The following is a 15,967-nucleotide window of genomic DNA, read 5'->3' as shown; positions in this document are numbered from 1 at the left end:
CCCGTTCGTGTTTAAAGCCTTAAATGGCTCAGGCTTGGGTAATGTGTGATCCTAAGTGCATATATTAGTCAAAGCAACAGACAGAAATTGCTTTGCAGAAATGTGCATTGGGCAAAATTGCATACTGATGTGCTATTCACTGGTGAATTTTTATCTGGACTTTAACAAACAAAATTTGCAGACTGGTGCAGAAATGTGGGAAATGGAGAAACTGAGAGAAACCGAAAATGCCCCTCCCTGCTTCCACATGAGGACTTGGTCTGCAAACTGTTATTTAATGCAGCCTTGCTGTGCCAGTTTCACTCAACCCTCTGGGTGACTCAGGAAAGTCTGCCATGCCCCACACTTTCTGGGTTCTGGCTGCACACACCCCACACGTCTAAAGCATATTCCCCACCCCCACCACCCTGGCAATCCAGGGAACTGTAGTCCCCCCCCCCCCGAACCATAATTCCCAGCACCCTTAGCCAACTAGCAGCTTCTGCTAACAGCCCTGAGGCAGCTGCAAGGATTAGAACCCGGGTCCCCTGCCAACATGAGCTCCTCGCACAGGAAGGACCAGTGAAGGTAAACGAAGAGCCACCGAAGCATTTAGCACATCAGTACATTTTCTCAGCCCTTCGGAACCTCAGGTTTTTCTGCTTAAAATCAGGCAGCAGCAACTGGGCTTCTCCCTGGGCTGCAGATCAGGTCTCCGGTTCCATGGTTAATCATTGGGAGGAAATTGATCTTTTAGTGTAGCAGCACCTGCCCTAACTGAACAGTGGAGCCTCCATTGTCCTTCTTCCTTCTTCCTCTTTGGTGATCCCTCGTAGCCGAGTAAGATTGTCTTCCATAAACACGGTTTTAACAATGAGTCCGTAAGTGACTGTGGAGGCCAATTCTGGATCCGCACGTCCTTCCGCAGTGGGGACATGGGTTTCCGGGCGGGAGTTGATCCCTGTGAGGGTTTGCCAAGTGCGCCTTCCTCTTAGCACGTTTCTCCCTTGCGTCCTGAGTTCGAGTGTTTTCAAAGCCCATGACCCCTTTGGTCAAGGCTGTTCTCCAACTGGAGCACTCACAGGCCAGTGTTTCCCAGTTGTCGGTATTTATACTACATTTTTAAAGATTTGCCTTGAGACAGTCTTTGAACCTCTTTTGTTGACCACCAGCATTACACTTTCCATTTCAAAGTTTGGAATAGAGGAGTTGCTTTGGAAGACGATCATCAGGCATCCACACAACATGACCAGTCCAGCAAAGTTGATGTTGAAGAATCATTGCTTTGACATTGGTGATCTTTGCTTCTTCCAGGACACTGGTATTAGTTCGCCTGTCTTCCCAAGCGATGTGTAAATTTTTTTTGAGACCCCATTGATGGAATCTTTCGAGGAGTTGGAGATGGCGTTTATAAGTGGTCCGTGTTTCACAAGCATATAGTAAGGTGGGAAGTACAATAGCTTTGTAAACAAGCATTTTGGTTTCCCTGCGAATGTCCCAGTCCTTTACTGACTTTACTCCATTGTCCTACCTAAACAAAGACAAAGCGTTCCTTTTCTTGGAGCTGAGCAGATGGGCAAACAGAAACACCCATATCGAGGGCCCCTGCGTACTGCCAGGTGGGGAGGGAAGGGGCATTAAAATGTGGGAGGTAATCCACTGGAGCAGCCAAATACAACATTCCTTGTTTGCGTAGAGTGGACACAGACAGGGGGATGTTTGTCCAGCCTGTTGAACTTCCTGTTCCACCTGGTCTGGAGCATCCTCCGCTGCATGTGTCCAGGTAGATCATCATCAAACCTTTTATTGGCATAACATTCAAACCTCCAAAACAGATCAATACAGAATTACCACTTCCCCAGTGGCACAAAACATTTGCTGAAAGAAAGGAGGCAGAGCAGTCTATCGTCACATCTCTATGTCTCCAGGGAGATCAGACGTTGGCAGTGTATTTCGACAACAACAAAAACCAAACAGATATTCAGCCACTAACTTGGTGAGCTCCTGATCATTCCCCAGTAATAGAAAATGTATGACCTCCAACTCTGGTTTCCATTTGGGGATACAGAGTTGATCTAGTACAGTGGTGCCCCGCAAGACGAATGCCTCGCAAGACGAAAAACTCGCTAGATGAAAGGGTTTTCCGTTTTTTGAGTCGTTCCACAAGACGAATTTCCCTATGGGCTTGCTTCGCAAGACGAAACGTCTTGCGAGTTCTTGCGAGTTTGTTTCCTTTTTCTTAAAGCCGCTAAGCCGTTAATAGCCGCTAAGCCACTAAGCCGCTAATAGCCGCTAAGCCACTAAGCCGCTAATAGCCGCTAAGCCGCTAATAGCCGTGCTTCGCAAGACGAAAAAACCGCAAGACGAAGAGACTCGCGGAACGGATTAATTTCGTCTTGCGAGGCACCACTGTAATTGCTGACGGAGATCAGCATATAGTTTACAACTGAGAACTATATGTGTGAGAGTTTCCACCAGGTGGTCTTCACATGGGCAACTTCATTCTCCTTCCACCCTGCCTGAGAACCTTCCCCAAAGGAGGTCTGATGGATTTGAATTAAACCTGGCCAGGAAAAATGCCCTTCTTTCTTGAAGGTTAAGCAGAAATTCAAGGTAATTGTGGTTAGTTTCATGTGCCCAAGAAAGCTGAAAATAAAGAGGGGAACATGTTTTCTCTGCTGCTACTGTTAGCGACCAGGTAGATGGGCGTGACCCTTGCAGACCCCACAAAAGCTCCAGTCACCCTTCCTCTTTTGGTGCCATTTCTTCTCCTGGACTGCACTGCTGGCTCTCTGCCAGCAGCACATAGGCCCATCCTTACAAGGATGTCAGTCACACTGTATCTGTAACTGCAAGCTGAAGCCTGCCTTCAGGGATCCAACCGTGAACTGAATGTGAGTAAACTTCTTGTTACTTTAAAAAGAAGCTTCTTGTATCTTTCTTCTTTTTAGGAGGGATAAAAGGGGTCTTACCAGGAATATACTCCAATCTGAACGAAGCTTCCTGCTAGATATTCAGGGGCGGAGGAAGGGGGTGTGGTGGGGGTGGTTCGCCCCGGGTGTCACCACTGAGGAGGGTGACAAAATGCCGGGTGGCACTCACCACGGAGCCTGTAGCGCACCTGAGCCATGTGTCTCTCCTGCCCAAACGGTCCACCTGCTGCCTCCCCCCCAACTATAGGGTGGCTGAGTGGGAGGAGGCAGGCAGACTCCAGAGGCCCCACAGTGTGCCCCATCCCATGGGTGGCTCGCTCTGCCCCTGGGCGCACCACCCCAGGCGCCCTTGCAGCTTCCTCCACTGCTGTGTGTGTTGGGGAATGCACTCTGCTGTTGACTCACAAGCGTGAGAGAGGAAGGATACTATTAAATCAAGATACAGTGGTACCTCAGGTTAAGTACTTAATTCATTCCGGAGGTCCGTTCTTAACCTGAAACTGTTCTTAACCTGAAGCACCACTTTAGCTAATGGGGCCTCCTGCTGCCGCCGCGCCGCCGGAGCACGATTTCTGTTCTCACCCTGAAGCAAAGTTCTTAACCCAAGGTAAAGTGGTACCTCTGGATGTGAACAGGATCCGTTCTGGAGCCCCGTTCGCATCCCAAAGTGAATGCAACCCATGTCTGCAATTCACTGCTTCCGCGCATGAGCGTGACATCATTTTGAATGTCTGCGCATGCGCGAGCGGCGAAACCCAGAAGTAACGTGCTCCGTTACTTCCGGGTCGCCGTGGAGCGTAGCCTGAAAACGCTCAACCTGAAGCACATTTAATCCAAGGTATGACTGTACTATTTCTGGGTTAGCAGAGTCTGTAACCTGAAGCGTCTGTAACCCGAGGTACCGCTGTATCCTCTCCTAGTATCTACAACATTCCCACATAAGACAGTTCCCTTCCGCACCTCAACCTCAGCCACGATTCCTGCCTTGCAGAGGGCTGGACTAGAGGACCTTTGGGGATCCCTTCCAACTCCTGGGCTGCAGTGGAGGGGAGGCAGAGAAGGGAGGGGGAGAGGAGATCCAGACCTCCCTGCCCAGAGTGGTGCAGCAAGGAGAGGGACCTGCCCTGGTCCTGGGCTCACCTGTTTCCTTCCTGAGGACCTTGACCAGGACGCCATTGTGGGATTCCACCAGCCGGTGCAGCTTCACGGATTGCTGTGGACATGGAAAGAAAAGAGGCGCATCTCTCTGGGAAGCAGCCGGGAGCTGCCCAACGGCCCCCGGCCCTCATTTCCCTGCTGCACTTCCAGCGCCAGGAAAGGGAAGAGGATTGGAATCCCAGCCAAGCAGCTGTGGGGAGGTCAGCTCCCTGCTTTGAAGGGGGCCCTTCCAACCTCGCAGGATTCCAGCTGCAAAGTCTTCTTCACGCAACACAGAGTTAAACTGCGGAACTCCCTCCCACTGGAGGCAGAGACAGAGGACTGGGCAAATTCATGAAGGGGGAGAGGGCAATGGATGGCTGCTGGCCACACGCCCTTCCCAGTTGGAGGCAGCCGTGCTTCTGAATCCCAGTTGCTGGAAACCACAGGAGGGAAGAGTCCTGCTCTTGTGATCAGATCCTGCAGGGAGCAGGTGGGGGCCATGACTTACATCATAGGAGCCTACACAACACAAAACACTGTTGCTGTATGCGGGTTTCATTTTATTTGTTTATTTATCTTGGAACTCCTTTTTGGGGACTTCCCTGGCTTTTTTCTGGCCCATGTAGGACCAGTTTGGATAGTTAGCCTTGGTGAAGACTTGACGTTTTTATCCCCAATAAAGTTTTTGATTGAGTTTCCACTGAAATGACGCTGTATTTTAATGTTTTAATGTTGTATTTTAATCTTGTTGTTTAAGCTGTATTTCAATCAATTGTTTTTATATTAGGTGTTAGCCACCCTGAGCCCGGTCTTGGCTGGGGAGGGCAGGGTATAAATAAAAATTATTATTATTATCTTACATTTTGGAAATGTACATCCAGGTTTTTTTCCTTTAAATTTTTTTTTGGGGGGGGGCCAAGAGAGTGGGGTTCCTGAGCTAGAGCTTGTTTAGCTTTATATGTAATTCCGGCACGGCCTGAGGTCGATGAGGCGCCCCCCCCCCCGCCTACCTGGGCGAGGCCCCTCCCTCCTGCTCACCTTCCTGAGGTCGTACACGGTGAGAGAGATGGAGAGCAGAGACATGAGGATTATGGCCACGGAGTACTCAATGTATTCCTCCGCAAACCACAGGCAGACGCTGAACAGCTGGAAGACGTAGAACGGGTTCAGCACCTGCCCAGCAACAGAAAAGAGAGGGGAGGCTGGGTGAGGGGCACTCGCAGGCGGCTTTCTGCCACGACCCACCCCTTGGCCACGCCACCAAGAGCAGGAGCCTTGCCCCACCCTGGACGCATTGGCGGCGCTCTCTTAGCGATACAAAACTAGCCCAAGCAAAACCTTCTCTCTGGCATGCAAACACTTTCTCTGGATTTTGATTGCAAACTGCTTTGAGGGTGGTTGTTGTTGTTGTTTTGCAATCAAGTGGTATATAAATTTTATGAACTAAATAAAATAAAGAAATGGGAGAACCAGAAACTAGGGTGCTTTTCAGAGGACTGGGCTGGTGGTTTAGAGGGGAAGGAAATGGGGAGTCTCTGAATCCTTCTGCCCTGCAGAAAAGTCAAGATCATTGGGTGGGTGGGGGGCTCCATCTCCCCTCCTTCTCCCCCTCCCTGACCCCTGGCCATGCTGGCATCTTCCTGGGCCTGATGGCAGATGGGCAACTTCTGGGGTGCCCCACTGAGGCTCAGCATCCCTGCCCCCTGGAAACGTCCTCCCCCCCCCTTTGGTCCAACCATGACGCAGAAAAGCCCCCCCCCTCCACCTCCCATTTGGCCCAGCATGGGGGGCCCAATTCCTCTCCGGAGGCCTCTTTGCAAGCCAGGCTTTCATGAGACCGACTTGGCTCTCGGTCAGTTCCCCAAATCTCCAAATTCCGAATGGCGATGGTGGCAGGACTGGCCGCTGGAGCGAGAGCAGGATGTTCTGGCAGCAGCAGGCTAAATCTCTTGTTGATTAAAGGGCTAATCTGCCTGCCAAGGGCTTCCCGGCAGGGCAGCGTCACCCTGGAGATGGGAGAAGCTAACGGGGCCCAACCAGCAGGAGCCATGGAGGACCTCAAGGAAGGAGGCAGGAGAGGACGATTCTTCAGCTGCCTATGTAGCAGGAACCCCCCCCCCCAATCATTCTGCTTGTACAAACTTCACACACACACACACTCACACACTACATACGCCACATTTCTGTTATAAATTCATAGAAAAATCAACCATACATTGGATTTGCACTGTTCCATTTTTATTTTACTCCATATGACAAGAACTAACAAAAGGGGAGGGGGGTTTGACCCTGGTCAGCCAAAATCCCTTCACTGTCTCAGCACATCTGCAGGAGCCCTGCCCAGATGATCCCAGACAGAAGACAATCAAGATCACAAAGAACTTGCATATGGGAGTGGATTCAGCATGGACTGAAACAAAGGACAATGATCAGATCTTCCCTCAGGGGGCAGGAAACTGCCAACTCCCCTTTGTCTCCTGGAAGTGACTCATGGGGAGGGGGGAAAGGAGGAACCAGCCAGGTGACAAGATACTCAGGTTGCCACCAACTCCTCCCTCAACCCCTCCTTTCTGTAATATATGCATGATGTTTCTGGGAGTGGGCTTGACCTAGAGGAGGGGAATTTCAAAAGTTTTTATAAGACCTGGCACACTATTTTTCTGGGTCTTTCCTCTCACCTGCAAGTGAGGGGAGCACCCTGTCGCGACAGTCTTTCTTCAATAAAGACCAGGCCTACAGGCTGCTGATTTGCTTCAATTTGCTCTGGTTGGTGCTTTATTTTTGTCCAAGGGAGCCCTAAGATTTTTCCTGTAACACCTATTATGTGATGCATTCGTGGGCCTTGATACCGTAAACCGCCCTGTGATGGGGAGGTGCAGTACATAAATTTAATAAAGAATAAATAAAGAACATGACATTTTGTAAAGATTTATACACCACTTGATTATAAAACAAAACAAAAGAAACCCCTCTCAAAGCATTTTACAGTGGTACCTTGATTCTCAAAAGCCCTGGTTCCCAAACACCGGAAACCCGGAAGTAAGTGTTCCAGTTTTTGAACATTTTTCAGAAGCCGAACTACCGATGCAGCTGTTGGCTCTTCTTTCTGGGGCGCCTGCACCAATCAGAAGCCACGCCTTGGTTTTCAAACATTTCAGAAGACAAACGGACCTCCAGAACAGATTAAGTTCAAGAACCAAGGTAACACTGTATTTGGCGCTTTTGGTTTTGCTATTTATTTTGTGTTTTTCTTTTTGAGGGTTTTTCAGTTTTTGTGACTGTGTGGAACCCAGTTCAGTAGACTGATTGATTGAGTGACTGAAGAAATGGATAAAAGCCCCCCATCCAAACAATGACTATCATCAAAAAAAGCAAGAAAAAAAATTAATTTTAATTTTTATCATCTGCAATACTGTCTTATTTATTTTATAGTACAGCACATTGATTATTGCTTTCATTTTATGGATCAATGGTCTTGCGAGAGAGTAAAACTCATGTGAAATTGCTGTTTTAGGTGTTGTTTTTAAAAGTCTGGAATGGATCAATCCATTTTGCATACCTTTCTATGGGAAGGCTTGCCTTGGTTTTGGAACGGATTAAGTTTGGTAACCAAGGTACCACTGTACAAAAAAGAGAAAATAGTATTTGCAGCAAGATAGATATAGATAAACAGAGACAGCTGCCTCCTGGCAGGAAGAAGCACCTCTTTGAAGAGCAGCTTCCAGACGGGCGCGATCTCGACGTCGATGGCGTTGGGCCCACAGATGACGCTCCTGCGGATGAGAAAGAGAGAGAAAAGGGAGTCCATGGGATGGCTGGTCCACCAATAATAAATAACAACAACAACAACAACAACAATAAAAATAAAAATAAAATACTTTTATTTATACCCCGCCCGCCCCAGCCGAAGCTGGGCTCAGAGCGGCCAACAACAGCAAAAGTAACACAGTTTATATAAAATCACAATCAATTAATTGAAATACAAGGGGCTCCTGAGGCACCTGCTGCCCCTTCCCACTCGGGGAGAGGGGGCAAGGGGGAGGCAAACAGCAGGAGCTTTTAAGGGACAGAAAGGGGGCGGACATCAGGAGGATGTTCCCCACCCCGTAAGGGGCTGGTTCATCAGGGACATGACCCGGCTGCGCCCTTTGAAGGATGCCTGCTTGCAGTCTTGTTGGTGCCACCTTGGAGAAGGGACCTCTGTGGGGGTTCTGTTCCCCCCTCTGGACTCTCTGGGGCTTCCACCTCAGAGGGACGGCATGTGAGGGCCATAAGAGTTGGAAGGGACCACGAGGGTCACCATCTAGCCCCACCCCCCTGCAATGCAGGAATCTTCTTGTCCAGCACAGGACTCAAACCCACAACTCTGAGATTCGGAGTCTCGTGCTCCACAGACTGAGCTAGCCCTGTGTGGGGCTCCAGCCTGGCCTTTTGGAGACCCCCGCCGCTCCTGCCAAGGTGAGGGGAGAGACTCCACCAGGCAAAGCCTCCTTCCACCTGCCTTGCCTCACCCTCCAGTCTCTGCTTCTCCATTTGGATTGTATTATTTTATGCACTGGGGCTTGCCGTTGTTTTATTGATTGTAGTTTCAAAATTATTTATTGTAATTGTTAAGAGTGGGATTCTGTTTAATTTTTATATGCTGATATTATTATTCCATACTATTCTAATGATTGTTGAATGTTACTTTATTTGATTGCTTATTTTAAAGCTGTTTTATTATCACATTTTTGTATTGCATTAGATTGTTGTAAGGTGTACATTCTTTGTTTCTTCAGCTTGCAAACCGCCTTGAGTATTGTAAGATAGAAAGGCGGTATACAAACTAAAAGTGATGATGATGATGCTTTGAGCGGCTGATTTTAGATCAACCACGACTTCTTCCTTATCGGATGCATGCATGTTCTGATTCCTGCTTTGCAGGGGGCTGGACTAGATGAGCGCTGGGGATCCCACCCAACTCTAGGATTCTGTGAAGCAAGTACCTGATGCCCTGCTCTGCGCTGGTCAGCCCAGACCCAAACTTTGCATGGATCTCTGCGCAGGTGTGTGTCTCCTCGAGGACCCTGCAAGAGAAGGAGACCTGCCGTAGCACCACAAGAGAGCCTTTGTTCCTGCCCAGTGCTTTGCCGGCGGCAGGCGGGCGCAAGGTGACTCACCCGACCTTCACGAACCGCTTGGCAGAAACGTCCCAGGCATATCGGATCTTCTGCACTTGGAGGCACCTCGCCTGGAAAAGCAAACAATGGGCGCGAGTGTCGAGGGAGGAAAGCTGCCCTCGCTCTTGGCTGTTCTCCCGGACGAGAGACGCTCCAAAGCTGCAGGTGGCTGGGGTGGGATTCGAACGGGGAGCTTCTGGGGCTGCAGGTGAGGCTCTGAGCCACCACATGACCCTCGGCCCCCGCTAGCCTTCCTCGCAGGACCAGACTCCTCTGCTGAGACATTGTTCCCGGCAGAGTCCAGCCCCTTTTCCCTTTCCGCTCAGAAGCAACGACTGATGCATTCGTTTTTCTGATCTGTTATTTCAGAGTGTTGGGATTCCACCGACTCCCCACAGCCCAGCCCCCTTGTGAAACACATCCCTTGAACGATGCCACCCTCCAAATCTTGCCAGCCAGCACTGGAGCGTGATGCATAAGAGCAGGGGTAGGCAACCTAAGCCCCGGGGTTCGATCCGGCCCAATGGCCTTCTCAATCTGGCCTGCGGATAGTCCAGGAATCAGCGTGTTTTTGCATGAGTAGAATGTGTGCTTTGATTTAAAATGCATCTCTGGGTTATTTGTGGGGCACAGGAATTTGTTTTGGGTTTCCCTCCCCCCCCCCAAAAAAAAATACAGTCATACCTCATGTTACGTTTGCTTCTTGATACGTTTTTTCAGGTTGCATCCCGCGGCGACCCGGAAGTACTGGAAAGGGTTACTTCCGGGTTTCACCGCTGTTTGCCGCTCGCGCGTGCGCAGATGCGCAAAATGACGTGAAGCGCATGCGCAGAAGCGGTGAATCGCAACCCGTGCGTGCACAGATGCGCCGCTGCGTGTTGCGTTCTGCTCATGTTGCGAACGGGCCTCCAGGACAGATCCCGTTCGCAACCAGAGGTCCGGCCCCCTCCTGAAAAAGTTTGCTGACCCCTGCATAAGAGGGTGGGAGCTGGTGGGGCATTAATGCAGTAAAACGGAACAATAAATGACCCTGGCAGGGTGGCAGAAACACCAAGCACAGCTCTCATGTGGGGGTTGCGTTCCCAGCCACAGCCAGACCCCTCTGGGAAGCGCATGGCATCTCCTGGGATAATCCAGAGGCACACTTGGCTACCCAGGATGATGGGAGGAGGCTAGAGCAGAGAGAGTGGGAGGAGCCTCTGGTGGGCGGAGCTGAGGGGAGGAGCCAAGCAGGTTGCAGGGGTGGGACTGTAGAGGGTTGCCAGATGACAGAGTCGAGATTTGGCCGTCTGGGCAGAAATCGCTGGAATGTCCAGGAAAAAGCTCAACAACTTTTGTGTCCGTATTTTCACTTTTTGAAATATAGCAAACCTAGGGCCGTACCACTTGGTAGAGCACCCCCCAGAGGCAGCAGGATTCCCTAGGGGGCCTATTATTATTATTATTATTATTATTATTATTATTATTATTATTATTTATATATTGACCTATACCCGGAGGTGACAGCAGTCACGAAATTAAAAGGCGCCTGCTACTTGGGAGAAAGGCGATGGCAAACCTGGACAGCGTCTTAAAAAGCAGAGACATCACCTTGCCAACAAAGGTCCGTTTAGTTAAAGCCATGGTTTTCCCAGTAGTGATGTATGGAAGTGAGAGCTGGACCATAAAGAAGGCTGATCACCAAAGAATTGATACTTTTGAATTATGGTGCTGGAGGAGACTCTTGAGAGTCCCATGGACTGCAAGAAGATCCAACCTCTCCATTCTGAAGGAAATCAGCCCTGAGTGCTCACTGGAAGGACAGATCCTGAAGCTGAGGTTCCAAGACTTTGGCCACCTCATGAGAAGAGAAGACTCCCTGGAAAAGACCCTGATGTTGGGAAAGATGGAGGGCACAAGGAGAAGGGGGCGACAGAGGACGAGATGGTGGGACAGTGTTCTCGAAGCTACCAGCATGAGTTTGACCAAACTGCGGGAGGCAGTGGAAGTCAGGAGGGCCTGGTGTGCTCTGGTCCAGGGGGTCATGAAGAGTCGGACACGACTAAACGACTCAACAACAACAACAAAATACCCGGAGGTCTCAGGACAGTTCACAGAAAAGATCCACAATATATAAAATCAAAATAAGAACAATGACCCAATAACACACACACCCCAAAAGAGCCACATAGGATATCCATCAGGTCAACGAAAGACCTGGTTAGAGGCAAGGAGGTACCAGAGGTGTAAATGACCCTCAGACTTTGAGAAGCAGCTACAGTGGTACCTCAGGTTACATACGCTTCAGGTTACATACGCTTCATGTTACAGACTCCGCTAACCCAGAAATAGTGCTTCAGGTTAAGAACTTTGCTTCAGGATAAGAACAGAAATTGTGCTCCAGTGGCACAGCAGCAGAGGAGGCCCCATGAGCTAAAGTGGTGCTTCAGGTTAAGAACAGTTTCAGGTTAAGAACGGACCTCCAGAACGAATTAAGTACTTAACCCGAGGTACCACTGTATTGCCAGATCAAGCTCATCAGCTTGTTGAACTAATTAAACTAAACCACTGGGGGGGGGGTATTGTTGTATCTGCTCTTTTATTGCATTGTGAAATTGCTTTGAGACGCTTCCCAGGAGGCGATTCATAAATGAAATCAAGGAGTCATAATTGGGGGCCCCTATGTGACGCCACCATCCAGCCCCTCGGTTCTGGGTTCCCCCTTACTTTCAACTCCGGCCTCGTGGTGACTTTGTTCAGGAGAGAGCCTTCGTCAGCAAGGAGGGGGTGTGTGGGGTCAAGGCGGCCGAGGGCGGACACAGAGAGCCAAACCACCTTCTTCCGGGTGTAGACATGAAATTCGTCCTGGGGGAAAGCGAGCAGAAGCACAAATGATGACGAGTCCTGGAACCACAGCGCAGGTAATGAGGAGGACCTGGGCGGATCAAAGAGGCAGGATCCTGCCCTGCCTTGCCACAAGCTCGCATCTAACCACTTACTGGGGTGAGACTGGCGCTTCTTGTGGCAAATCCCCTTGAGGTTATTCCACTGGTCAGGCAAGTCAGATTTCCGCCTGACTTTACTCTCTACCCCTTTTGAGCAAGCTCCCTGGGCCTAGATGCTTACAGGGCCTCTTACGCACAAGACAGGTAAAGAATCCTGCATTTAAGAACCCTCTCCTCCCTTGGCCAGACCCCACCTGGAGTCCTGTGTCCGGTTCTGGACACCACAATTTAAGAAAGATATGGACAAGCTGGAAGGTCTGCAGAGAAGGGGGACCAGGACCATCCAGGGTCTGGAAGCTGAGCCTGATGAAGAACGGTTGAAGGAGCTGGAGAAGAGGAGACTGAGAGGACATACGAGAGCCATCGTCAGACACCTGAAGGGCTGTCCCATGGAGGAGGGAACAAGTTTGAGTTCTCCTGCTCCGGAGGGTAGGACTCGAACCCATGGCTTTGAGTTATGAGATAGGAGATGCCAACTCAACATTCGGAAAAACCTTTCTGAGAGTAAGAGCTGCTTGGCTGTGGACTCTCCTTCCTTGGAGGTTGGGTGGCCATCGGTCAGGGATGCTATAGCTGACATCCTTGGATAGCCAGGGGTTGGACTATCAGCAGTTCTCAACCTGTGGGTCCCCAGATGTTGTTGGACTACAACTCCCATCATCCCTGAGCTCTGGCCTTGCTAGCTAGGGGTAATGGGAGTTGTAGTTCAACAACATCTGGGGACCCACAGGTGGAGAAAGTCTGAACCTCAGGAGTCCTTTCCAACTCTACAATTCTATGATTCGAAGGGTGCTGGGAACTGTAGTTCCACAGTTCCCAGGATTAATTGAGGGGACCCGTCTGCTTGGAATTTATGGTGCCTACGCAGCCTCTGAGGTCTGATTTAGCCATTAAAAATGGGGTTTGGATCCAAAAAGTTCAAGAAGCTTTCATAACCAAGCCGTGGGGGCCGAGTTTGCCAAACACAGGATTGAGAATAAGGCCCTGTCAATGCCTAGAGCACTGGTGGGTCGTAGAGCCCCTGGGGGGGGGGCGTTATCTAGGGTGGTGATGGAGATGCCAATACAATGCTCCCATTCTGAATGTTATGGTTTCATTATCTTCCTTAGAGGGTTGTGCCACCTGCTAACCTGAAGAATGCTTTTTATGGGGTGGAATATGCACTGGGGATGAGTTTATGGAACGAAGGGGACGGGGGCCCCACCCCAAAAAACTGAGAACCCCTGGCCAAGACCCTTGGCTTTTCCAACTTCCCACTAGTAACATTTCCAGAACAAAATCTCCTCCTACTGTGGTGCAGAGCAGGACAACGTCGGCCTCTTCCAAGTCGCAGGGCACGCAGTTGGCCCACACGTCCCACTCGGGCTTCCAGTAGAAGAGGAGGAGGAGGCCCCCGCAGGACAGGATGTACCCAGCGAGGCACAGGGCCCTCCGGCAAACTTCGGTTTTGTAGCCAAACATCTCCTGCAGATGAAAGGGCATGGGAAGCAGCGCAGGTCAAGAAACATCCTCTCCACCCACCTTTCGTGAATCAGCCCCTTTCCTGAATCTCTGCCCACCCAAAACTCACCTGGCTGCATTGCGCTCTCTGCCTCCGAGATGCTAATCTAAGATCAGCTCGCACCCTCCGAGGCTGGAGCTTGCATTCCCCAGGTCTGGAGAGGCCATCTTCAAGAATATTGAGATGTGCGGGGCAAAGGGATTAAAGGCACAAGGTGTGCATAGATGCCAGAGGCTGGGACGTTCTGCAGAAAGATGAGGAGCTTTGGGGATGGAATTTCCAGTCCGATTTGGGATTCTGATAGCGGCTGCTATCTTTGTTTTGGGCGTTCAAAGCACCTCCGCCCCACACCTCCACCTACAAGCTCCTTGAATGAAAAGCCTACGGCATGGGCAGGCAAACTAAGGCCCAGGGGCCGGATCCAGCCCAATCGCCTTCTAAATCCGGCCCGTGGACGGTCTGGGAATCAGTGTGTTTTTACATGAGTAGAATGTGCCCTTTTATTTCAAATGCATCTCTGGGTTATTTGTGGGGCATAGGAATTCCTTCATTTTTTTTCCTTCCAAAATATAGTCCGGCCCCCCACAAGGTCCGAGGAACAGCGAACCGGCCCCCTGCTGAAAAGGTTTGCTGACCCCTGGCCTAAGGAGAGATTGCAGGAAGCTTCAGTGTTTGTGATTCCTGGGGGCTGAACTAGATGCCCCCCTTGGGCCCCTTTCCAACTCTGCCATCCCATGATTCCATTTCACATTTGATCTACCAACCTCTACATTTTGGCCCTGGGTAAGTGCTTCCCGTCCCCTCCCAGGTTCATATGCAATTTGAAATTGTAACCAACTCCAAGCCATAGGGAATCTGTAGGCTACACCTCCGGAAATTCACACGAGCTCCTCTCTGATTTCTGTTCATTGACCATGTGTGCATGTGAGTGATTTTATACACAACCCCACCATGTTTTACTGGGTAGCCCTGATGTCAGGGGACTGCCATCGGAACAGGGGAGGGAGGCAGGGGGCCGTTGGGATACAGAGAGCCTCCGAAACTCCTGAGGACCAGTTCTTCTTCCAGCAGTGGGGAAAGTGGAGAAGATAGGGAAGGGGCAAGCCAAGCGAGAAAAGGTGTGCTGGTCCCCTGCGTTTCTGTGAGGCGTGGTCCGAGTCCAGTCCGAGGTCGAGGGTGCAGTATTGAGGCCGTCTGTCAAAGCTGAAGCGGGGTCCAAGGCAGGGAGTCGGGTGAGGTCAGAAGATCCGGCAGGACAGGGTTCAGGCAGGAACTGGCTACCAACAATGTTGCTCCCGCAACTTGGGGCTGGGGCTGGCAGGCTTTATCTGCCCCGAGGCATAAGGCGGCCCCGGTCCACAGGTGACTTGCCTCTCCTGGCCTGGAGGCGAGCCCTCCTCCTGCGGGAACTTAGTGCCCTCTGCCTCTCTGCCCTGAGCCTCTGCAGCTCAGGAGAGGCAGGAGGGTTACTGGACCCAGAGGCAGCCTCACCTTCCCCTGACGGGGCTGAGAGTGGAACACCTGCAGGCAATGGGTCCTTGATCACCTCCAGAGCCAGAGCAGACTCAGCTGGTGTCTGCTCCTGAGGACCCAGCACAGGTGAGGACCCTTCAGGCTCATGCCCCAGCCCCGGCTCAGCTGGTTCTGGAGGCAGGGACTCCTGTGCAGGCTGGGATCCCTCAGGTTCAGCATCTGAGTCCGAATCCCAGGCCATCACAAAAGGGCTCAAGGATGCTGCTGAGAGCCCCAGCGCCTCACCTCGCCAGGCTGGCTAGGTGTGATGGCCTGGGAATCCGATTCAGAGGCTGAACCGGAGGAATCCCAGCCTGCACAGGAGTCCCCGCCTCCAGGGCCGGCTGAACTGGGGCAGGGCCTTGATTCTGAGGCGCCTGCACCTGTGCCGGATCCTCAGGAGCAGGCACCAGGTGAACCCATTCTGGCTCCAGAGGTAGTTGAGGACTCAGTGTCTACAGGTGAGCCTCCCCCGGGACCCAGTAACCCTTCAGCCTCTCCTGAACTGCAGAGGCTCAGGGCAGAGAGGCGAAGGGAACTGGTTTCTCCCAGGAGGAGTGCTCGCCTTAAGGCCAGGAGAGGCGGGGCTCCTGGGGGCCGGGACCGCCCCTGGCCTCAGAGAAGATAAAGGCCAGTCAGCCCGGTCCCAGGTTGCGGGAGCAACGTCGTCGTTGAGTACCTGCTCCTGTCCGGACCCAGACCTGACCCTCCAGTGTTCCTGTCCCCGCTCGGCTTCCTGCTTCGGACCTCGCCCCGCTC

At 51.3% G+C, this 15,967-nt stretch overlaps 1 protein-coding gene across 1 annotated transcript in view; it reads right to left on the bottom strand.

Annotated features, from left to right (window-relative positions):
* LOC114598118 (putative cation-transporting ATPase 13A4) overlaps positions 1-15,967 on the bottom strand; it is a 59,140-nt gene that overhangs the window by 37,250 nt on the left and 5,923 nt on the right. The window contains exons 2-8 of the mRNA XM_028731814.2: positions 13,486-13,659; positions 11,918-12,055; positions 9,212-9,282; positions 9,038-9,118; positions 7,756-7,825; positions 5,091-5,225; positions 4,053-4,125 (exon numbers count right to left, since the gene is read on the bottom strand). Of these exons, the coding sequence (XP_028587647.2) occupies positions 4,053-4,125; positions 5,091-5,225; positions 7,756-7,825; positions 9,038-9,118; positions 9,212-9,282; positions 11,918-12,055; positions 13,486-13,659 (742 nt within the window). The remainder of the gene's footprint in view (positions 1-4,052; positions 4,126-5,090; positions 5,226-7,755; positions 7,826-9,037; positions 9,119-9,211; positions 9,283-11,917; positions 12,056-13,485; positions 13,660-15,967) is intronic.

The sequence above is a fragment of the Podarcis muralis genome, chromosome 6, assembly GCF_964188315.1.
Source record: "Podarcis muralis chromosome 6, rPodMur119.hap1.1, whole genome shotgun sequence".
Classification (NCBI taxonomy): Eukaryota; Metazoa; Chordata; class Lepidosauria; order Squamata; family Lacertidae; genus Podarcis; species Podarcis muralis.
Note: the sequence above shows the minus strand (reverse complement) of the source record. Positions and strands in the feature narration are given on the sequence as shown.